The sequence below is a fragment of the Gymnoscopelus braueri genome (assembly GCF_963280865.1).
Source record: "Gymnoscopelus braueri genome assembly, chromosome: 20".
In the NCBI taxonomy this organism is placed as follows: Eukaryota; Metazoa; Chordata; class Actinopteri; order Myctophiformes; family Myctophidae; genus Gymnoscopelus; species Gymnoscopelus braueri.
This window is the reverse complement of record NC_137622.1, coordinates 7292054-7316912: the sequence shown is the minus strand read 5'-3', so window position 1 is coordinate 7316912 and position 24859 is coordinate 7292054. Positions and strand designations below refer to the sequence as shown.

At 41.7% G+C, this 24859-nt stretch overlaps 1 protein-coding gene across 1 annotated transcript in view; it reads right to left on the bottom strand.

The window, feature by feature from the left end:
• The window catches only part of nr3c1 (nuclear receptor subfamily 3, group C, member 1 (glucocorticoid receptor)), a 30501-nt gene extending 14205 nt beyond the window's left edge, over nucleotides 1-16296 (bottom strand). The window contains exons 1-2 of the mRNA XM_080416394.1: nucleotides 15968-16296; nucleotides 12504-13735 (exon numbers count right to left, since the gene is read on the bottom strand). Of these exons, the coding sequence (XP_080272520.1) occupies nucleotides 12504-13726 (1223 nt within the window). The 5' untranslated portion in view covers nucleotides 13727-13735; nucleotides 15968-16296. The remainder of the gene's footprint in view (nucleotides 1-12503; nucleotides 13736-15967) is intronic.
• Between the last annotated feature and the right edge of the window lie 8563 nt (nucleotides 16297-24859).

Genomic DNA, 24859 nt, shown 5'->3' with positions numbered 1-24859 from the left:
CCTACAGACTGAGTCAGATGAGATCAGATGATGGCAAAGCTATGTACAGTAACGTAGAGAAGGATATGAAATTAATATCTTATTTAATAATGAGTTTAATATAGGCCTAATAATGTGTGCATTAACATCCTTTCATCTACACACTACAAGCAGCATACCTTGCTGAACACGCTAGCAAAGCAACTTCCACACAGAGTCCACTCCACTCGCCAACTCATTAGGCAGGCTTTAGTCTCAAAGTGCAACGATTTAAAGTTGTAGAAGTCTGGGCAGCTTAAAAACTTCACAGCACATGTTGACATCGGCCTTTTTAGATGTGGAGCGGTTTGGTACTGTATGGCCAGATAACTCTATAACCGAACAATGTCTGGGACTTGACTTGTAACCTATAGTAACTGTACAACAGAGCAAGAATGTTGACTCTGCATTTCTGTTCTACTCGGGCTTGGAGGCTAAGACAATATTTCTGGCAAAGAAAGAGAAGAAGTCTAAAATAGAACCAACAGACTTTACAATTATTTTGATATAATTTTTACTACAAAATGGGATTGTATTTGGGTGGATTTTTAACCACCTATTTTATAATTCGGCTATTCGAAAGACGCGAGGCACTGTGAACTTGTAGATTGGCTATTTTTGAAAAATGCTAAAAGTTTTTTAAATATAATGCCTATATTGAGATGCCCAAAATAGGGACTCTGGGGTTAATAAAGTATTACATTTAGTATTAGAGTTAATAAAGTATTACATTTATTTAACTGATCAGAATTGCTGTCTCATCCATTCTGCCTTTCTTCACCTACCTACTGTCTCTCAGTAAAGAAAATACCTAGAATATATTTAAACTGATAATCCAAGTGCAAAACTATAAATCTAAGACAGGAGCTGGAGAGGGACACAAATAGTTAAGCCCTTCTCCTGAAAATATCTTCTCAGTTTCCACAAGTCTAACTTTAGTCCACACACATATTTGCATGTGTCCGGTCCAGTTTACAAACAAGCTGTGCTGGAGCACCTCCCAACAGAGACAATGCAGCCTCTGTTGTCTTCACATTCCCCCAACTTAGCATCAAGTCCAACATCTTAAGAGGAGGGCGAGTCCCAATGTGGCTTCCTTTAAAAGCCCAAATGATCCTGCGGTCTGCTCATCATGATGCCAGCGGTTGTCATAAAGGAACTCGGGCCCTTTGATTTCAGAGTAACTGCACTCGTTCAGCCACAGTAATGGCCGGTTTGAGCGCGCACTTGCTCGAGACCGCCACTAGAGGGCTCCTGGCTTTGCGGCATTCATTCTGCGCAGAGGTCCCCACCCCCTTTCTGAGCCTGGCCACAGCAATAACAACGCCCACACTCAGAGGATATGGAAGTCTGAGCAAGGCAACAAACACGTCTGTCTGTCCATCCGTGTGTGTGTGTGTGTGTGTGTGTGTGTGTGTGTGTGTGTGTGTGTGTGTGTGTGTGTGTGTGTGTGTGTGTGTGTGTGTGTGTCAGTCAGGCCGTCTGCCACCACAACAAAAACAAACAGCTACATTTGATAGCAGATGATTTTTAAGTGACCGTTGGCCGTTATACGTAGTGGCCCGCACGAAGTTCACATACTTGTACACAGTGGTGTAAAGTAACTAAGTACATTTACTCAAGTACTGCCCTTAAGTACAATTTTCAGGTACTTCTACTTTACTGGAGTATTTCCAATTTTCAATACTTTTACTCCACTACAATGATTTGAAAGCTTTAGTTACTAGTTACTTTGCAGATATAAATTATTACATTATAAAACATACATTAACCACTTTAGCCCTATTTTAAACCTCGGCTATTTGAAAATAGCCGATCTACAAGCTCACAACGCGTCACATCGCGACGTGTTGCGAGCTTGTAGATCTGCTATTTAAAAAAAAAAAATTGTACTTTTACTTTTGGTACTTAAAGTACATTTTGATACCAATACATTTGTACTTTTACTCAAGTAAATTTTGAATTCCGGACTTGTACTTGTAACAGAGTACTTCTACATTGCAGTATTGATACTTTTTCCATCAGGTTATTAGATATGAGAGAGAGAGAGCAGGCCAAACCCCTGACAGTCAGTGGGTGTTATTGACCACATTGACCTGCATTAGACTTCAAAGAACTGACTCCAGTAGCACTCAGCAGCATGATAAACACCCATCAAGTAGTCTGCCCTACGGACGTGACAGGGCTGCTCTCAGTACTGCCGGATGGAAACGATACTGCAATGTGGTCAATAAGGATGTCTGGTCAAGTTGCCCTTTTACCTCTTCAGAGATGTGGTCAACAGAATTGTTCTGTGCCGGTTCGTGGACTTTCATTTCCTGCATCTTCAAAGTGCTTTAGCATCTGCCTTTATTGGTACGCCCGAGTAGGGCCCGAGGGCGGGGGTGGGTTCGATCTTCCCCGTTTCAACAACTAGGCAACGATCAAACCATCGCCCGCCTGCTCTGCCAAGACGGGATGGTCCGGGGTTGTTTTTGTTCAGTTCATCTGACAAGAATGCAATGCAAGTCAAGAGACAGAGAAGGCGTTCACACCCACCCTGTGGTCATTGATCTGTCTGGCCTCTCGCTATACAACATCAAAGAATACCGTTGTGCTAAAACAGGTCGTATGTTCAAATCAGGCATGCAAACAGCCCCGAGGTGAAAAGGGTGACAATATAGTTTTTTTTTTCTTCGGGTCAGGTGTCACACTATTGCCCTATTTGGATTCAAAACGGCTATTGTAGCTGAAAAGCTACAAGTTTGCATGTCTGTCAAATAGCACACTACCTGTGCTTCCGAAGGAGTGATCTATGCCATACGGTGCCCCTGCCCGAAAATCTATAAATGTAAAGCAACCCATATCTTACGCACACACATCATTGAACACAGAAGTACCATTCATTCCCAGACAGAGGATTCCACTTATCTCCTTGCTGTCTACTTCACAGAACGTGGACGTAAATGTAATGACATTACATTCTGGGGCTGGGAATTAATAAAAGCTCCAAAGTGAGGTGGGGATTATAAACGCCTACTCTTAAAAACAGAGACACGTTCCGTCCAAATTATGTACGGTCACCCCTGATAGACAGGGAACAACAAACTTATCTTGCTTTATTTAAACTAGATTATCTATTCTTTTGGTCCTCTAGATGTGATTTGTCTTTTGCATATGATCCATTTCTTACAATACTTCTTAATGCATGGGTCAGCTTATTTGTAAATAGTTGTCTATTGTTTCTTTGTATAGTTTCTTGTGTATGTATGTATGAGTTCAGAGCATTATTATGCGTTTATTTTTTCCCCATTGTCTCAGTCCTCATGTGATCTTGTCATTTCCTTTCTCCACTTATATGTTGACATGTCAGCATTGTGACACTGCCGGAGGAAGCTTGAAATGTGTCGCATTTAAGTAGCTGCATTCCAAGCTTTATTTGTCTAGCGCTGCTACCAGCAGCAAATCAAATATCACATTTACATTCAAGTGGCTTACTAACCTCTTCTCTCCATTTGGATTCTCTCTATTCGTACATAAAATGCAACCGAATGACTACATCCTAGACCTGCTAGAGCTGCATGGGCACAGCGCAAAACAATCCAGGTTTCATGGATCAGCAACATGGCTTTCTTCCTGCATTCTTATCAGCCCTTAAATGTCACAAAGAAGGGGACTGGTAGCCTAGCATACAGCTACAGGTTAAAGTTCATGTTGGATGCTGACAAATGGTATATTCACATACTGAATACGGCTATAGCTATTCTCTTCCCTGACAACTTGCAGAGCGCTTTAGTCACGTTAATGACCGATGCATCAGTTCTCTGGTGTCTGAATGAGGGGGGCATGCATCACTTTAATGCGCTGGTGTGAATTGAGGAGGGCTACAGATTGAGCCGTTACTAGCTGGACAATAAACAGAGATGCTGCCACTGTCCTCTTTACAAGTGTGTGCGATGGCCTGCAGTTTGTACAATCAGCACACGAGTAACTACAGCAGAGGGAGGGTTATAAATACAGTATACTGTATATGAATAAATAAATATATATATATATGTGTAAATATATATATAAATAAAATGTGTGTATATTATATATATATATATATACACACACATAAATATATATACATACACACACAAACACACACACACACAGGGCTGTGAGGCTGCTATGATGCTACCAACATGCCATCTGTTTAATCACATGACTGGACGGTAGAAGGCAGTTTCGCAGGATCTCCTTAACACACTGTTAAGATGGACACACATACACACACACACACCCCTCAAGCCCCTAGAGTGAGGCGTTGGGGTGGGATAGGCTGATGTCACTGCAGGGTGATGTCACAGAGGGGAGTGGCTGCAGCCAGGCTGTTCTTCATTGGTCGGCTGAGATCAGGGCTAAAGGTATGAGCAGGACAGCTTTATGGAAAGACTTTAGAGCTACTAGGCTAAATCCAATTACTATGGTATAGCGCTTGTTATTCAACTTTACTCCAAACAACAAATTAGACCCACAGTGACTGCTTTGCCCCAACACATATGTGTGCAAACAAGAATAGCCTTGTTTGTTGTACACAGTAAAGAACGTATCCTCCCATGTAAATCTAGAAACCCATTTGGTATGTAGAACTGTCCCAGCTTTACCCGGCCTGTCCTTGCTGTGATAAAGGTCAAAATCTGTTTTCTCTCTTGTGGATTTCCCAGAGACACGCCCATCACGGGTGCATGACAAGGCGGGGAGACAGAATTTCCTCTTTTTTAAACCATATGGCGACTTTGAGTGCCAGGGAGCCGTCTGCCGGAAGTTCTCACATTCTCTCAAGAGTTTAATATTGGTCAGAGCACAGAGCTAGGGGCTGTGCACGGGGGCTCTAGCTACGGGCAGTGCACCGTGACTCGCACTACATGCTGTGCATGTGAACGCATGCTGCAGGGCTGTGCATGGGAACCCATGCGGTGCACGGGTAACCGCGCTGCGGGCTGTGGATGGGGTTCCACAGCCAACTTTCACTCGCCTCAAGCGAGAGAGAGAGAGAAGTGCAGTGAACGGTAACCAGTCAGGTTAACCCGGGGTGTTCACATCAGTGCGGGTTTAAATAAGGTACTTATCTTGTGTCTCACTGCTCTGCTTGACAAGTCCTAATCCATGGTTAGCTGTTAGGCTGGCAGATCAGAGCACTCTCCCATCTAACATCTTCATCTTTTCAGGTGACAAGTGCGTGCGTGCGTGCATGCACATTCGTCCCACTTACACAGCCTGCATCATCCTCATTAACCTACTTTTGCCCCGTCAACCCCACTGAAACAAACAGGAACGCGATCCTCAATGCTTTGCTTAGGGACCGTCTCTGTCACGTGTGTGGGGCCTGTGTTAAGCTCACACCCCTAAACAACCAACAGCCCGGAGAAAGGGTCAGCAAGGCAGTGCTGGCCTGGGTGGAGTTTGTATGTGCTGGGTGGTCCTGGATGGTTGTGGGTGGTGCTGGGTGGTCTAGGGTGGTGCTGGTGTAAATGTGGATAAAAGCAGATGGGCCAAACAATTATCTCACCATTTCTCATCTATCTGGCTAACATAAGCCAACCTCATTACACACCACGACTTATCTTAAACTAACTCTCACGCTCTTAAATTCTCTCTTCTCTCTCCCTCCCTCGGAGGGAACCGCTCCTTCCCTGAGGGTAAGAGCCACCAAAATAGACAGAGGAACTGGTCCCTTCACTCTGAATCATTCTCACACGACAAACAAAAGCACAAGGCTTTGCTTGGTCTGGCCGAAGCTCGCAAAGCTTACAGGAGATTCTGCCCCCACCCTGCCTGCCTCCCTACAGCAACATGGACTAATTCTCATCTCATGACGTAGCTAATTAATTATTTTCACGGACACCAGGCCACCGAGCGGGTCTGTGATATTCGCGTGTGCAAGCCGTCACAAGAGAATTAACTGCATTGCACCGTGTATATTTTGTCAGCCCTTCTTGGGAGCAGCTTGCTAGTGGCACAGGGAGGAGTTTATGGCCACAGGCTTTGATTATATTTGTGACACACTAGCGAGGAAGCCCTCACACGTGGTATCTTTAAACAGATCCGTCTCTATTCTTTCACTCCTCTGCCCTGCCACTTCCACGAAGGCCTTCGAACCGCTCACTGCAAAGCCAGCTTACCGACTGATTTCTACTTCAAAAATAGATCTACAAGCTCACAACACGTTGCAGTGGGACACGTTGTGAGCTTACAGATATGCCATTTATTTCCAATGTACAACACGTAACCAAGTATAAATCAGGCATTATACACAACTGGGTTCTGTAGCCAGGAGCAGTCGGCCGCCATTTGGCTTCAAACATCAACAAGGGAATACTGAACCTAACCCTTGACTCCGCACAAGAAAAGAAAGTTTCCAAATAAGTTTCCATATTAAGCACAGCAGGGACTGCGTGGCTTACTGGGCTGTGAAAGTGAATTGGAGGCGACTAGGGTAGCTACTACTGTTGCTGTAGGACTGTAAGCAGGAATGCATACCACTGAATGTGGGAGGAACTCCTTCAGAGAAAGTTTCAATCTGCTGACTCGGCAGCAACCAACTGTACTGTACAGCAGCGAAGCGAGCTCAGCAGGATATGTTTATCAAACTGAAAACACAGGCTTAGCTAGATCCTCTTAACCTCAAAATCTGAGAGTTTCTAGAAGAAAAAACAAGGCAACAATAACAAAAGAAGATGTGGTTAAAGGAGGAGGAGGAAATGTGTGCAGTAATGAGAGAAACGCAACTGGAATGGCAGGCATTTGATCCGGAGTGTTTACCCTGCGCCAGCTGTGGGACGCGAGAGGGAAAAGTAGGTCAGGAGAGTGGAGGAGCGCTACACAGCAAAGCTCTGTGGTCTGCCTGCCTGCTAGCCACAGCGCTAATCACACACCCACACGCACTCACACATGCGCACACCACCTACACACTCATGCATGAGTGTGTAGGTGCTGGACAATTTCTCACTCACGTATAAGCATTCATGCACGCACACACGCACACACACGCACAAAACATGGCTGCATAAAGGTGATTTATGTTAGCTCATAGCTGCTGCTGACTGTCAAGGTTTCTGCCCTTGTCTACAGGAAGCTGGAGCACCAAAGAGGACAATAGCAGTAAAAGGGAGAACACAAGAGAGGGAGAGAGAGAGAGAGAGAAAGAAAGAGAGGGGCCGAGGGCGTGTCACAGACCTTACAGACTGAATAGAGACCCTGTTCCAAAAGCTTGCTCTCAAAATACTACGTGAAGACTGAAGGCCTGAGACTATTCCTGTGGCTTAATAAGATGTGAAAACAGTTGACGACTAAAACACACACACTGACCCAACTGTTCGGCAGACTCCAGTTCAGCTGTGGCCCTGCCTACCCGGGTTAATGCTTGTCCCTGTGCTGAACCAGGCATGACAGCGGGTCAGAGACACTTCGATGAATACTAATTATTTAGCATCTCTGTGCCTGAACAGATCGACCTCTGCACCGTATGAGGAGCTACAGCTTGGGTTTAATTGTAGTTTGATTAGGCTTTAGGTTTTAAAGTTGGGAATAATTTGCTACAATAAAATGTGATTCTGTCAGCATCTGGTTACAAATCCTAGGCAACACAAGGGCCATTCAAGCAGAGCTCAGATGAACCGGGAACGCATCGGTGTCATTTTAAGATTTATTTGGCTATTTTTTTAAACAAATCGTGAAAATGTGTGCAAATCTTTCTATATATATTCTACAAATGTCTTCTAAATATTAACCGTTTGTTGCTATATCAGTGGTTCTCAAACGTTTTCATGTCAAGGACCCCCAAAATTAAATGTATTTGGCCGCGGACCCCCATCTCAAAATATTTTGTTCCAGGGACCCCCAGAAGCAAAGATTTGAGTTAAAAATGTTTGCTTTCAAAAATATATATTCAAAGATTTGCACAAATTGTCATGATTTTTAAAAAAAACTACAAGTTCATAGCGCGGCACTCAGTGACGCACTATGAACTTGCATATCTGCTATTTTTGAATAGCCAAAGAAATCTAAAATGACAGAGATGCGTTCCCGGATTGAATGGGTTAAACAGGCTTGCTGAAATCTCAAGATGTTTCCTCATCAGACATTGGCAACTAAAACTGACATTAATCACCATGCTAACTTGTGTACATAACTTGTACAAATATTTCAATGTTATTTATGTTAGCATGTGTCTAAGATGGGTCAAAGCCACGAGGCTGTGGTTGGAAATGATCCATATTTAAAATTGCACAGCTACCAATGTTATTTATAAACAAAAACATCTCTTTTGACAGTGGTTTTAATATTTATAGTCTTCTTTGCTTTATGAACCAACCAAGTCTGTGGGATGTGGCTACACAGCTTATGAATTACAACAAGAAGCAAAAGGGAAAGTGTCCATTTCATTTCCCCAATCACTGACCCAGCTGTTTACTGATCCATCATACAGGCCAATGTGGCTTTTTTATAATTCAGTGCTTTTAGGCTCCCATCATATGAATATATATGGCCCACTGAGTTATACACATACAAACAAATGGGTAGAAAAATAAAACGTAGCAATGTTGAATTGAAAAATGTTTTTTATTCTATAGGTCTTGATAGATGAACAGACTAGATTATTTTTACATTGTTATTGCTGTATTATGGGGCTTCAATTGGTTTGTTGGTACTGTTTGTTATATATGTGGGTTTGTTGAGGCTGTAACAGTGATTAAAGGCAATAGACAGGCATGCAAACAGCCCCGAGGTGAAAAGGGTGACAACAACATGTTTTTTTTCGGGTCAGGTGTGACACTATTGCCCTACTTGGATTCAAAACGGCTATTGTAGCTGAAAAGCTACAAGTTTGCATGTCTGAATAGAAAGAAATAAAGTTAAAGTGAAAGAGACCTATATATTTGGATTCATGACCATCTTTAAAAATGCATGGGAATATAACCCTAATATGTTAAAACAATCCCAGATATAGGGCCTTTAATGTCAATTATTGCATCCAATGAAACCAATGAAACTTGCCAAGCTGAGGCAGACATAAGAAGAGTTACTGGTGTAACAAACTAACAAGTTATGACCCATGATCCACGTGGATCTAAAAGCACAGGAAAAATTAGGGCGGGATTGAAGAAGAAATTACATTTCATTCAAGCCTCAGTGAAAACCAACGCCTTGCATTCATCTGAAAGCCGAAATGACACCTTGAAAAAACATGTATTGGTAATAAAGAACTTCATGCTGTAACATACAGAACATGCCTTTGTGTTCCGTGTTGTACGTGCTGGTGATTATATCAACAAGTTAACTCTTTTCATGAAACCCTATGCTATGTTTTTTTACTTCCACACATGATTTGGCAGCAGTCCACTAACCTATATGAGACATTGTGAATGACTGTGTTGATCATATGGAGCAGAACGTCCCTTATTTCAGCAAGCAACCATCTCTAATGTGACAAACAAGCGCACGGCTGTTCTGAAGTCAACAGCAGCATATGTGCTAATTCTGCATAATGCCGTTTCCATACAACATGCGAGCTCAATTCTGTGGCATGTCACTGACAGGCCTCATAGAGGAAATACCACAGGAAGAAAGAAAAAAAACTAACGTTACATAAGAGACTGCTGGGTTATCTACAGATTCTACACGATACCCATCCTGCGACATATTTCATTGCAGCTAAGCTTTCAGGCAAACCCTAACCCATTCAAGTCAACTCAACATCAGGTAGGTCACGATGCCATGAAAAGAAATGTGAACAAAACGACGAGGGTGTGGGCTTCCAATCCAAACAACAAGAGAAAACAAAGCAGACCATTATAAGACATTGTGAGAACTGGTCCTTGAGTGAGATCGTAAAAATGGTGAAGCATAAACGCATCCGAGCAGAGAGGCGGTATGGAAGAGAAATAATCCTCGGCTGAGGAGGGAGAGAGGCACATGTGATTAAACTATTATTCCACCTTTTCTATGACTTCTAGTACAGATCCCCCATGGGGGGGAGGGGCAGGGAGGAGTGCACGGGACGCCAGAGGGGCTCACACAGGTCCACACAGAGCTTCAACTTCAGCGGCATCGCTGCATGCTAATTCAGAGGAGCCGGGAACCTTTCTCGCCAGGGAGATGCCATGTGCGATCTCTCCCAGGCCTGTCAATGTCACACAAGTGGAGGTGGACAGACAGACAGACACCTACCTCAGAAAACGTGTCCAACTACCACGCAGCACATGGAAACATCCACAGTCATATGACCTCACACATGCACACACCTCACAAGGACAGTGCTTAATAAAGTATGACCTGTATTATGCTTTGTCGTACGACAAATTGCAATTTATAAGCTCACGACGAATGGCAAAGCTGTTTGTTACTTACTACTTAGATCTGCTGATCTGAAGGGGTTTGACTATTTTGGAGATTTTTGAATAATTTCGCCTATAACGACGTGCCCAAAATAGGGACACACGGGTGAAAGTGCCAATATTTGAAATCAAGATGTGGCATATCTTGTGTCACGGCCGCATCTGTTCCCGATCACCGCCATTAGGGCGGCTTACAGGAATCCATGACGTCTCATGACAGAAGGCGTTGTCTATTCAATAATGTTATTCTGTCTCCGCTGCCTATGTCAACTCGGGTCAAAAAATCATTTGGACAGAATGATTTTTCAAAACAAAACCATAAGCTGAGGTGTACTCCTGGCTGGAATGAGACTCTTCTGCATGTCATGTTTTTTTTTTGTTGGAGACATCACCTCCCTTCAGAAGCTGTGAATCAGACAGGCGTGAACGCGCGTCGACGGCGATTAACACCAGGACGAACCTGAGAGCTGCTTCATTCTTAAGACGTGTCAGTGTCAGCTACTGGGCCTCGGGGCCCCACGGCCAACTTTACAGGCAAGCCCATAAAAATCTACACAGGCAGCAAACAAATAAGTGGACAAAAGATACATTGTGGGGTCTCACGCAACACCAGTAACACCATGGAACAATTTCTGCACGAGCTTCAGCAATCACTGTAAATGGCTAAAAGCCTAAATTAAGTCAGAAGGCAGCTCTCTACGTGAGCAACAACATGGACAACTGGCCCACTTTTTCCTCCTTTCTGTTATTCCATATTGAAAGAACTTCCTCTAACAGAACAATTGGCTGCAGCAGCATTCCATAGATGCTACAATCCCATTCATACCATTTGTTGAATGAACCCACTGACCTGCTCTTTGGGGGGGAAGGGGGTGGGCTGAAGTTGGATCACCCAGATACTGCACACCCCATGGGTTTATTTTTGGCACGGCGCAGCTGGAGAATTTAATGAATATACCTAAAACGACCTAACCAAGAGAGTAGATCGTACTGTAACTGTACATCTGTCATCTGTTTGAGTTTAGCTGGAGCTACTCGGCAGCACAGCAGGACAACAAACTTAAGTAGATTTAAAAAAAAGTGAATGCAGGGTGGTTCTTAAAATGAACAATGACAAACTTAACGGTGGTAGGAGGAGGTCAGCCTGCTAAACAAGCAGTGAAACTGACGGCTGACGCAGGCTTGTTTTGCAGTTGAATGTTTGAGACTTGAGGGAAGTGGAATTCCCCTGGTGTTTAGCAGTGGTGCCTGTTTTCACCACAACACAAATCTGAGTCCATTATTGCAACGGCGTCATCATGCATGAACTATACATTAAACGCTATAGATTTGTTGGATTTTATGCAAACATTTCTCAAGCCTGCCATGAGACAGCACTTGTGGGCAAAAATCACATAACCCACTTTCACTCTACTATTGCTAAGGCAAAAGCACTGTTGGTAAGATAAGGAATGACAGTAGTGACGCCTGGAATTTAAACATTTCTCTCTAGTATCTACACATACTACACACAAAGAAAGTGAACTGGTGCATGCTGATGCAAGCCTCAAAGATGGAAGAAACAAAAAATTAAGTTGCATTAAAATACTAATCTCAGAAATTAAGTTCAGCTTGACATAACATAGGCAATAGTTATATTAAATAGGGCTGCAACAGTTAGTCAAACGATGTGATTTAATTGATTATAAAAGATAATACATTTTAATCAAATAGTCTATTTAAAGAAATACTGCAGCAGATCTACAAGCTTACAATGTATCATGGTAAATTGTGAGCTTTAAGAGTAGCTATTTTCACACAACACTGTTGTATAAATTAGAGCTTAAGTGGTTCATCAGAATAATCGATTTGGTTGATTATAAAAATGTATGGGTTTTTCTTGATAGATAATTGATATACAAAATTCAAAAAGGATATACAAATCGATAGAATTGCTACGTAAACAAATCGATAGTTGCAACCCTAATATTAAATACAGTAACATTCAAAATGCGCCTATGAACTCCTACTCATTCCAACAGTAATGTGTAATTCTGTCTGTGTGTACAGGAGTTCATTCCACTCATGGATCTAAACATAACTCTGACACAGGCCTCTAAACAGACCACAGCACACATTCCTTACCTGGAGTAGCTGGCAGTGCAGAAAGTCTCGCTGGCCCTCTGCATTCCCGCCGCGTCTCCGACCCCCTGGGCCCGGTTCCAAGAATCGCCGATTGTCGTCAGCTGCTGGTACACGCTGAACACACTGGGCTTCTGTTCTTTCTGCTGCGGAGACCCGCCGCTGCCGCTACCACCAGAGGTCACGGTGCTGCCGGAGGAGTTGACCCCGAAGCGGTAGCTCTGGCCGCCCGAAGTGCTGACCCCACAGATGGAGATGGTTGCGGCGCCGGGGCTCAGGGGGACGACGTCAGACGAGGACGGCGTGCCGCTCACCTGGCAGTAGCTCCGCCCCGCGGACGACTTCTCCTGCTTGATGACGCCAGGGGTGCAGAGCTGAATGAAGCCGGCGTCTTTCTCTTTTTTTACCACCACGGTCAGGGAGGCGCTGGTGGTTGTGGTGAGGGGTGCTACGGGGGTGGTAGGGGTGGGGGTGTTGGACGCGCTAGAGCTGGATTCTTCCTGCATGCCGAGGCTGCCGCCGCCATTGAGAGTGGCGGAGCCGGCGTTGTTGCCGGTCCCACCCAGAGAGGACTTGCCGTCCTTCTCCGGGGTAACGTCCCCAAGCAGAGAATCGTCTGCCAGCGTGGACAGGAAGGCGTCGTCCCCGACATAGAAGTCTGAGGGAGAGCCGGTGAGCTCGAAGTCCTGGAGCAGGTCCAGGGTGTTGTCGTTGAACAGCTTCTGGTTCATGTCCATGTCTCTCCCGATGTGCCCGAAGGCAACGTGGTCCAGGTCCATGGGGTCCTGGTCTCCCTTGTCGATGGAGAAGTCTTCTGTCTTCATGGGGAAAAGGTTGGGGTCCGAGCCCCCGATGAGAGAGTCCATGGAGGGGGAGTGGGTCAGGTCTGCGATGCTGCTCTCCAGGCGGGAGAAGCAGTGGGTCTGAATCTGGAGCCTCTGGTCCTTGTTGGTGTTCCCTTTGGGCTCTGGGTCCTCCAGGAAGAGGCCTACGGAGGCCGAGGTGAGCTCCTCTGGGAGGGAGATGTCGCTGAGGCTGCTGGGGACGTCGCCGGGCTGCATCAACGGGCTGGACGGTAGGATGACAGAGGCGGTGGAGGTGATGGACATGGCACTGTGGGGGGCGATCTTCAACGGGGCTCCCTCGTCTGGACTTTCAGTGTAGACCAGCTTACTTAAATGGTCATCTCTGGTGTATCTGATCTTCTTCACTCCACCTTGATCCATCTTTCGATCCTTCGGAGAGACAGAAACACAGACATATTAGAGGCACAGGGCAGAGAATGGTTTGATTATAGGCCTGGGTCAATTATTACATAATCGTCTAAGCGCCAATATTTGGGATAATCGCAATTATTTTTGCATAATCACAATAAAAAAAAGCAGAAATAGCAGATCTACAAACTTGTAGATGAGCTATTGCTGCTATTTTCACATAATTTCTTTGTATATTTAATTATTTGTCATATCTACCCTGTGCAATTTTTTATTACTAAGCCTAAAAGGCAAACAGAAATATTTTTTGTATTCATATATTCCAATGTTCATTGCCAAACACACAATTAAAATCGTAAATCGCAATTATTTGAGTGACAATTAATCGTCAACTTAAATTTTGTAATTAGTAATCGTGACAGCCCTATTTGATTGATTGATTGAATACTTTATTACACAGAAACGTTAACAGCACCAGGTACAGTCAGACATTTGGGCTAAAAGGATAACACCAAAAAGTCCTGGGGACTTGTTTACATTGTGGTCCTAGAGGTAACAGCGGAAGAAATTCACTCCCAATGTCTTCTAGAAAATCTATAAAATCAGGAGGGCACTAGCAAGAGGGAGGGAAAGTTGAATGAACATGATACCAGCCCTTGTCACTCAAAGCAGTTAAATGATATGACAAGATATGAATTATCCCAAACCAGTACGTTTAAAATATAAATAAAGTATTGGGGGGTATTTTTTTTTTAGCAATTTCTGGATTTCAAGTTACATTTGATCCTCTGCAACAACTGTTTTTTTTCTAACACTAATATTACGTTGAATTGTGTCTTGTACAGGAAGCCCCACAAGCAGTGGTGGAAAGTAACTAAGTCCATGTACTCTCAAGTACTTGTTACTTTCTTCAGTATATACAATTGTTTATACTTTTACTTCAACTCCACTACAAATATTATACTTTTACTTTAATAACTTGTGAAACGGGACATTATGCATAATGAGTACATTTACTTTTGGTACTTTTAAGTATATTTTGATACCAATACTTTCGTACTTTTAGTCAAGTAAATTTAGAATACCAGACTTTCACTTGTATCAGAGTATATCTACATTGCAGTATTAATACTTGTACTTAAATAAAAACATGCGAGAACTTCTTCCCCCACTGCCCACTAGTTACTTTATTACTTTTTAGTGTTGACGTTACAACACGGGGAGAAGTTGCCACGGTGTGGTCCCCTCCTCTCTGCAAGGCAAGGCGAAGCGCGCCCTCGACACTTAAAACGTCTTCAGCTCACATGAACACGTCATAAAGTTAACGCCACAATGTCACTCAATGGGACGAACGAGTAAAAAAGAAAATTGAAACAATTCTAAAAAAAACTAAAACAATATAGTATATATACACTACGGTTGGTATTTAGCTCTACTACACCACAGTGCATGGAAGTTCAGTCCAAGAAGCTAGGCTAGGCTAACGTTAGCTCAGAACTGGCCGTTAGCCTGACACCCCCCCCAGTGGTGTAAAGTAGCTGAGTACATTTACTCAAGTACTGTACTTTTAAGTACAATTTTGAGCTTTTTTTTTTTACTTTACTGGAGTATTTTCAAATTTCAGTACTTTCTACTTCTACTCCACTACATCTCAGAGGCAAGTATTGGACTTTTATTCCACTAAAATTATTTGACAGCTTTAGTTACTAGTTACTTTATAGATTTAGAATATTATTGCAAAACATACATTATAACCACTTCAGCCCTATATACATTTTGGCCATTTGAAAATAGCAGATCTACAAGCTCACAATGCGTCACATTGTGAGCTTGTAGATCTGCTATTTTCAAAAGGTTTTTATACATTTTATACATTTGAAAACTTGTGAAATGGGACAGTCTGCATAATGACTATTTTCTCCTTTTGGTACTCTTAAGTACATTTCGATACCAACAGTTTTGTACTTTTACTCAAATACATTTTTAATTCCGGACTTTTACTTGCAACAGAGTATTTCTACATTGCAGTATTGATACTTTTACTTAAGCAAAAAATTAGAGTACATTCCCCCCCTGTGCCCCCCTCCCCTCTAAAATGTCGTTAGCCACCTAGCTAGCTAGCTTAGCCACCTAGCTAACGTAAAGCCCTCGTTAATCCGCTCTGTTTGCAAACATTAACCCCCTCCACCGCGGCAACGACAATATCATCACTCGACAACAACAAAAACAAAACGGGTGCAGATTATTATTTACCCTTTAGACGTGTGAGAGCCGCTGTGTTTCCACAGGTCATCTGACAGCATTGTTTTGGTCCCTATGATCATCAACACCAAAAAGCTTGGATGATGTTTACCTCCTCCAGCAGCTAACCTCTAGCCACCTAGCTACATGCTAACGCTAGCTTAATGTGGATAATATCAAATCACGTCAAACGGTGTCTTTCTTTCTTCTCTCTAGGCGTGTGGAGTTAGTATTAAAGTAGTGTTTGGTTCGCTGGAGGAGCGCGTTGAAACGGAGGAGGAGGTGCAGCGGGCGGAGGAGTCGGTCAGCTACCTTAGAGCCATGGTAGAGAGAAAGTAGGCGCTAACCTCCTGGAAAAACATACAAAATGGAGACAGGACCGAGAGCCTGTTTACAACGCGCGGCGCCGCCTGCCGGACGCGATGGGGGTACTGCACTTTGTTGTCAACAAAACAGCACCGCCCGATGTGTCGGCTAATAATAATACTCGTTGACATCATTAAAGGGATATTTCACTTTCAGATAGAATAAACATTACAAATAAATTAAAAAAGCTAATGGAAAAATCACAGAATGTCTAATGTTTTAAAAAATACTTATTTATTTGTAATGTTTATTATATTTTTAAGTGATTATTATTGTCTGAATATGATTTTTATATTTTTCTTTCTGTTTTACATGATGTGGCTGAAGAGATGCACTTAAATATGTTGATCGTGGATTAAAAAGACATAATCTGGCTGGGAAAGACTGGCCCTTTGGTTTTGGGCATTACAAATATTGTTTTTAAATTGCAGCAATATCATATATTCCCTCACGGGTTCAACTTTACTCCTTCTTGCAGTTATTCACTGTACAGTAGGCTACTTGCACGCACGCACGCACGCATGTCAAAAGAGCAGGAGTAGGGAGTCCTAGGGGAATGTGATCATGTGTGTAAATATAGTGCGATAATAAATATGATAAAACGTCACATCAGTTGTTCTCCATAATGTCCATGACGATAGATAGTTGATGTTTCTCTGAAGAACAAGAGAGAGAGAGAGAGAGAGAGAGAGAGAGAGAGAGAGAGAGAGAGAGAGAGAGAGAGAGAGAGAGAGAGAGAGAGAGAGAGAGAGAGAGAGGGGGGGGGGGGGATGTGAATGAATTCATCCATGACGTTATGGCCTTTGTCTCTCAGCTGGTCTGTCGATGATGACAGCCATACGCGACTAATTATCTTAGATCATATATTTTGATGATTGACTGGAGGGTCTTATTTATTTATTTGCTATTAATTAAGAGAAATAGGCGAACAAGTTGAATACATGCACTGGCACTGCAGAATATTCAGGGATTTGGCAATAATACATGATTGCAAAATAAGTTTAGTTCACACAAACACATTAATAAATAATGGAGTATAGTATATGGGCAGAGAGGGAAAAAACAAAGTCACTGGGCTTTTCTCTGTCTTCCTTCACATAAAGGAAGCCACATTGCTATTATTTTGATTATATTGCTTTTTTTTAATGGGGGTCATAGGTTTAATAGGGCCCAGCCTATAATCTGGGAAGGCACAGGTAGAGGGGACTACGATTTTGATTGATTTAATACTTTATTAGCAGTAGAAACACTACAGCAGTAGTATAGTTATAGGGGGTGAGGGGGCTTAATTGTTTCCATTGTGGTCCATTGCACTAAATTAATCTCAATTCAGACAATGACAGACAATACATTACATATCAGCAACAGCACTAAAAGCAATATATATTTACACAAAAGCAATAATAGGGGGGGGGGGGAGTTTCGTGGCTGTTGTACTTGGTAGGGCATTCCACATTTTGGTGGCGGTATAATAGAATGCATTTTCCCCCATGTTTGTGTCAAATTTTGGGGGAGCTCCCTCTGGTGTTATGCCCATGGGTGTCTCTCACTCTGGAGAAGTAGTTTGACAGGTACATGGTGGGCACTGACTTTTTCCTCTGCGTATTTTGAAGACCAGACCCATTGTAAGTTCCTAAGTACTCTGTCTTTCACCCTGAGCCATTCCAGCCAAGCAAAGTGAGCTGGGGTTAGGTGAGTCCTGAGGTGGAGGTTGAGTGACAATTTACATTCTTACTACGTTCTTAGACAGAGGGACAATAAATAGAAAAACAGCTACAATGCTTCGGGTATGTTAATTTATCTGTAAACTGCAATACTTTAATAAATACCAACTAAAATGGGAATATCGACTGGTACATACAGGTACGACTGGTAAGGCTACTTCTTGGCCTTACATCTACGACTCATCTAACCCCTGCTCACTTTGCAAGGGTCGGATGGCTCAGGGTTGAGGACAGAGTACAGCAACTTGCAATGAGCCTGGTCTACAACATACACTACACCGATAAGACACCCATGTACCTGTCAAAGTACTTCAAAAACGTAACAATCATAACACCACGGGTAGCTCCACTTATCACGTTCAACCCAGATTTGGCACTAAAAAGGGTTTGAATTAGTTCTCCTGCTATGCCACAAAAATGTGGAATGCCCTACCCAAAGCCATGAAGGAGTGTAAAACCCTTCTCTCCTTCAAAACCGCTCTAAAAGAGTACCTATAGGTGGTTGCAATTCGAAAAAGTCAAAGTCAAAGCCTAGACCCCCCTCCCCCCGAACTGTAAATATTGTTTCTGTTTTTCTGTTTTAAAACAGTTTTTATGATGTTTTGCATTAAATGTATCTATGAATTGAATACAAAGGACCCCAATGAAAACATTGGGTTTTAAATCCTCTTAGCTGACCCTGCATTGAATAATGCATCTGTTTTTTGTGCACTCCCTTAGCCTAGCTGTGTTTGAAATGGCAAAGGAAATCGACGTGTAATGCTGACAGACTGTTGGTAATTTATTTGCGTTATAGCTGACCTTGATTTCTTTTATTCTTTTTGCTAATTCATAAATATTTTGTGTATGTGCATAATTTTGGGGTGGCCATGGTTCAATTCCGGGTCTCAGCAATGTGTCGAAGAGTGCCTGAGCAAAACACTGAGCGCTAAAACCAACAGCTGCTCACTGCTCCTAGGATGGATGAAATGCAGAGGGCAAATTTCATGTATGTGCAAACATACAGTGACAAGAAAACCACCAAATGATTCTCTACTATTTTTCGAGTTGCTTTGCCTTACAGAATGACAGTTTAGTGTTTCAACCAGAAAAGCAGCACAGCAATTAACAACTGCTATGCAGCCATTGGTGGTGATATCATTATGCAAGAGATTAGTGCATGAGTTAACGACTCCTAACGACTCCCAGGTAGGACTTCATGATTGAGAGACTCCTGAACTGCTTTGAACTGCATGAGAAAGAAGACTCCTGGAGACCTGTTGACCTCCTTCCTGCGAGTGCAGTGGAGAACCCAGCAGGCCTGGAATTTCATTATTTTATGGGCAAACCTATACTTGGCCTTCGGTATTGTAATTTTTTTGAGGATCCAAAGGCCTAATGCTAGACTAGCAAGGCCATCAAATAAAACAATGATTGGAAACAATTAATTGAATTATACCCAAATAAATAAATAGCTAAGCTGTTTATTTAAAATATATATATATATTTGTATTTACAAATTACCAATATTTATACAAACTCCTGAGTCAAAAGATGGACTAGTTTGAGGATGGGGAGTCAGTTAACAAATTACACTGGTGTCTAAAAACTATTGACAGGAAAATGGCCGAGTGGAAAATGATTAAATCAGCTGGGGCAATGTGGTCGGGCATCAAGGCCACACTCTGGCCTCAGGGCATAATATTTTGAAGGAAATCAAACTGAGGGGTCATGGTGGCCATGGCCTTCATGGCCTCCATGCAATATGAATCAACTGGACCGCTATCGGAAAGGGAAGTAACCTTATGCAGATGCATATATGCAGCTTATCAGATTTGGATCCAAACATTACGCAAATCAGTACACAGTATCTCTATAGTCATCAAACAAAACGGGTCTTTCAATTTTTTCATATTCCATCCTGATTGGCTAAGATTGGCTTCCAAAGTTTGCAGGAGTGCTCCGTTTTGAAGAAAATGCCTCAAATCATGAACACAGCGTGTGATTTACGTGAAATTTTGCTTTTCAAATTCAAAAAATTCAAAGCAGCCTATAACAGGCCGATTCGTGTTTTACTGCACTGATCTGTGTAAAACTTTGTATGTGCACTCCGCCAAGGAAAAAACGACTTTATAAAACTATTTATTTGATATTACTTAATTGTATCCAAATTTCATGCAAATCGGCACACATGATCTATAGTCATGTGACCAAGACGGATCTCTTTGATTTTTCATATCATATTCCATCCTGATTGGCTAAGATTGACATCTAAAGTTTGCAGGAGTGGCCCGTTTTGAAGAAAATGCTGCAAATCATGAACGCAGCTTCCGATTGCGGTAAAACTTTGCACACACATTTGCACTACGTTGAGGAACAATTGCCCTTTAACATTGCCCTATTATAGCGCCACCAGGAGGCCTATTTTTGCACAAAAAGTTTTTTATGTTAGGCCTAGGCTAGCCTGGTAAACCCTCCCTCCGGAAATCTCATTTGTAATTTATTTCAGGAAATCAAATGGAAATGAGATTTTCCGGAGGGAGGGGCTTTACCAGGCTAGGCCTAGGCTACTCCCACAATTTGTTACCAAACATCACGCAAATCATTTGATGTTTGGACTTTGGATGTTTGGATGTTTGGACAAAAACATTATCTCTATAGTCAAGTGATCAAGACGGATCCGTCCGATTTTTCATATTCCATCCTGATTGGCGAATTACGAACATTGCTGGCCCAATAACCTACCTGACTTGGCGGAGACGGTAGACCTGTGCTCCATGGAGCTCTTTTTCTAGTTGTATATAATTGTATGTCTTTAAATGTCTTAATGAATTGAATACACAGGACCACAATGGAAACAAGCGCCTATGGCTTTTTGTGTTATCCTTTTAACAATCATTGTACCTTTGTACAAATTGCAAACTGTAATAAAGTATTCAATCAATCAATCAGTCAATCAATCAATCAATCAATCAATCAATCAATCAATCAATCAATCACTTTAAGCACATTTTAGGCATCTTAACTTTTTTTTTTCCCCCCCAGTATTATTCCACAAGTCATTAGGAACAAAACAGCTGATTGTAGGCTAATAGTAGAGAACACCACTTGGCTGATGCTCCAGTAATACATAAATGTCTTGTTTCTCTTTCTCCATACAGTACACTTATATGCAACACTGCCCTCTAGGGGCCCAGGTGCACATTCCTGTAAGCTGTAATGGCTACAACCCAAATCAGCAGATTTATGAGGTCAACACAATTAGCCCAGCCTTGTTTTCAGTCCAAACAATGAGCAACTGTTGGCAAACACTGAGCCTAACTGCTGGGTTATGAAACCTGCAGGTCTCTTTGGTACACTTTGTGTAAAAGAAACAACATTTGAAGCTGTTAGGAACTACAATTGTCTTATAAACGTAACTAAATTGTGAATAATCAATGTACTCTAGTCTCTTTTGTCTAGACAGTAAGCTATTACCTTGGGTGCTGAGTCCCCCAAAACACATTAACACAAAATTAAAGCAATAACAACGCTCCAATAAATTTATTAGAGTACGAACATCCCCAGACGTTCGGTGTTAAAAGGTTTTATCGGCTTACTGTAGAAACTTTGAACAAACCCAAACAAATGAAACAATTACTGTTTTAATCCAACTGGAGTATAGAGGCAGGCATTTAACTTCACAGAGTCATGGGAATGTGCCTAATATAAATCAATGAAACTAATGAAAGCAGCTTAATCTCATTCTTAGCGGCAAAATCCATGTTCCGTATTAAATATACTGAGCTGATTCACATAAACTATCTTTTACCTGGAAAAATTACTGTAGTTCAGCCGTTCTCAACATAAAAAAGTTGTCTAACAATAAAAATGTTTTTAGATTGTGGTCCCAGAGATACAAATCTTATCAAACGGGGATCCATGGCCTAATGATTATCAAATTGCTGATCTGATTGAATTGATTGAATACTTTATTAACAGTTTGGAAAGATAAGCACAGGGAAGTAGGCCACAGTTCAATACAAGGTCTGTTAAGAGGATTTGAAACCCAAGAAAGCACTATGGCTTGTTTCCATTGGGATCCTTTGTACTCAATTCATCTACAAGCTGTCAAGTTGACAATGCTGTGAGCTTGTAGATCTGCTATTTTCAGCAAAGAGATTTGGTGTTGAGGGACCTAGTATAGAGCCCTTGGGGACCCCGGTCAATATGGTGTTTTAAGTGGTTAATAAGATTGATAATCAATGTTGTAGTTGAAATGTGCTATAGAGTAGAAGAGCATTTAGGTCAGACTGTGTGCTGCAATATGTAGCATTTAGTTGAGCCTACTCACTGCTTTACTAAATGCACTATACTGCATCACACAAATTTGACATAACAGCAACTTTGAATGGCCTCCCCACAAACATAAAAGTGATTTGAGGCCGTTTTGGTGGACAGTGCACAAGTTTATAAATAAACAAGACAATTCTTCTTGTACACCTTTTTGGTGTAGCTGGTATGAAGTTGCTATTTAAAAAAAAAGAAAAGTATTGACAGAAGTGGGGCTTGTGCCTCTAAAACCAACCCAGTGGTGGAAGAAATAATCAGATGATCTACTTACGTAAAAGTAGCAATACCACAATGTAGAAAATGCTCTGTCCTGACCTGCAATGAAACCACTTTCAAACCGGCATCTATATTTTGGACATGGTGTGTGAACATTTTTCAAAAATAGCAGACAAGCTCACGGGCAAGGTCGTTGTGAGCTTGTAGATTGGCTATTTCTTCATAAATCAATCAAGAATTTAGTAGGCCTATATTATTTTTAGCCTGAATAGCCACAAATGATCTAGTGTATACATAAGCCACAATGGTACAGTTATGTTTCTTACTTCACACTCAGCTGGGATGCATCCATATTGTCTTACATTATTCAAGCTGAAGTTGCATGAAACTCAACACCGTAGAGAGTATTATTGCGAAACAGCAAATAAAGTGGATATGAGTGACAAAGAGAAAACAGTTCCAATAGGAGGATGAGTGAGAGAAATACGAACACTTCAAATTCTAGAGATCTATTTGTTTGGCACCTATAAGCAAATATCACTCACTGCTGTAATTGGTCATTTTTCGAACCTGCACCCCTGCCTGCATGAGAGACCAAATGTCTATCTCTCAGGCATAGAGGCAGTCCCTGAGGATATGAGCTTCAGGCAGGCCCACTTGTCAACTTGTCAGTACTGTACTTAAGTACAATTTTGAGGAATCTTTACTTTACTGGAGTACTTCCAATTTTCTATCATTTTACTTCTACTCCTCTACATCTCAAACTAAAATATTCTACTTTTACTCCACTATAATGATTTGACAACTTTAGTCAGTTACTTTGTAGATTTTGATTATTATTACAAAACCACTTCAGATATATACTTTGGCAATTTGAAAATAGCTGATCTACAAGCTCACAACGCGTCGCAAGGCGACACGTTGTGAGCTTGTAGATCGGCTATTTTCAAAGGATTTTAACATATTTTATACATTTGAAAACTTGTGAAATGGGACCTTCTGCACAATGAGTACTTCTACTCTTGGTACTTTAAGTATATTTTGATGCCAATACTTTTGTACTTTTACTCAAGTATAATTGTAAATCCCGAACTTGTATTTCTAACAGACTATTTCTACAATAGGGTATCGATACTTTTACTAGAGTAAAAAAATCAGAGTACTTCTTCCATCACTGTCAACCAGTAAAGTGTCCTACCCGACACAGGGGTCTACATTGCTCAATGGAAGAGTAGGGATACCACCTCCAACATCTGCAGACATACTTATATTGTACTTTTGGTTAAAATAACGTTTTACAATAAGTCCCGGATTGCAGCTTATAAAGAACATGGTTTTGGGGATTAAAGTCCACCACGACTGACTGTGCACTGTCAGGTCAGGCCATCCATGAAACATGAGAAGATTTTACATAGTGTGTAGGCTGCAGGGTGCAAAATCTCAGATTGCAGCCAACGAGAGGAGCTCCATGGCGTACACAGCTCTAAATCCCCACTGTTTGAATTCCACTCAAGTCCCCCATCATGGCTGCTATGGCAACCCCTACATCCACGGCACACTAGGCTATTCTGAATGATCAGGGTTTTAGTGTGACCACTGCTCAAAACCATGTGTCAAGGGTCCTTTCATGAGTTTCATCACCAACGCCTTCTCGCTACAAGAACAAAAGGCCTCAGAGATTTGATTTCCGTTTTTTTTATTTCAGTAGGTTCAGCAAATGAACATGCGGAAAAGCAAAGGAAAAGTACAACGTTTTCAATAACACTGCAATAAAAAAAAAAGATAAGGCAGGAGCCCAGAAGTGTCTGTAAATGTAAACAGTGCCCATTTCAAATCATATATAATATAATAAAATAATTTTATTATATTATATATGATTTGATGATATATATATATATATATATATATATATATATATATATATATATATATATATATATATATATATATATATATATATATATATATATATATGTGTGTGTGTGTGTGTGTGTTTTATTAACATTTATTTATTTTTATCCAACTGCCATCAGTTGAATAGAACGTGATAATTAGGACAGCTTAAGTCTCTTGCACCTCACTGAGTCTCTGGATCTTCGTTGTTGCATTGTCCTCTGAATGCATTGATGGTTCAATGTATGCCATATGTCCTAAAACAAACAAAAATAACTCAAGGTTAAAAAGACCTGCATCAGCTGAATAATCAATTTACACCACCCCGTTCAATGACATCAACATAATGTCCTAATATTCTAATATCTAGACCAGTGGTTCTCAACCATGTGGT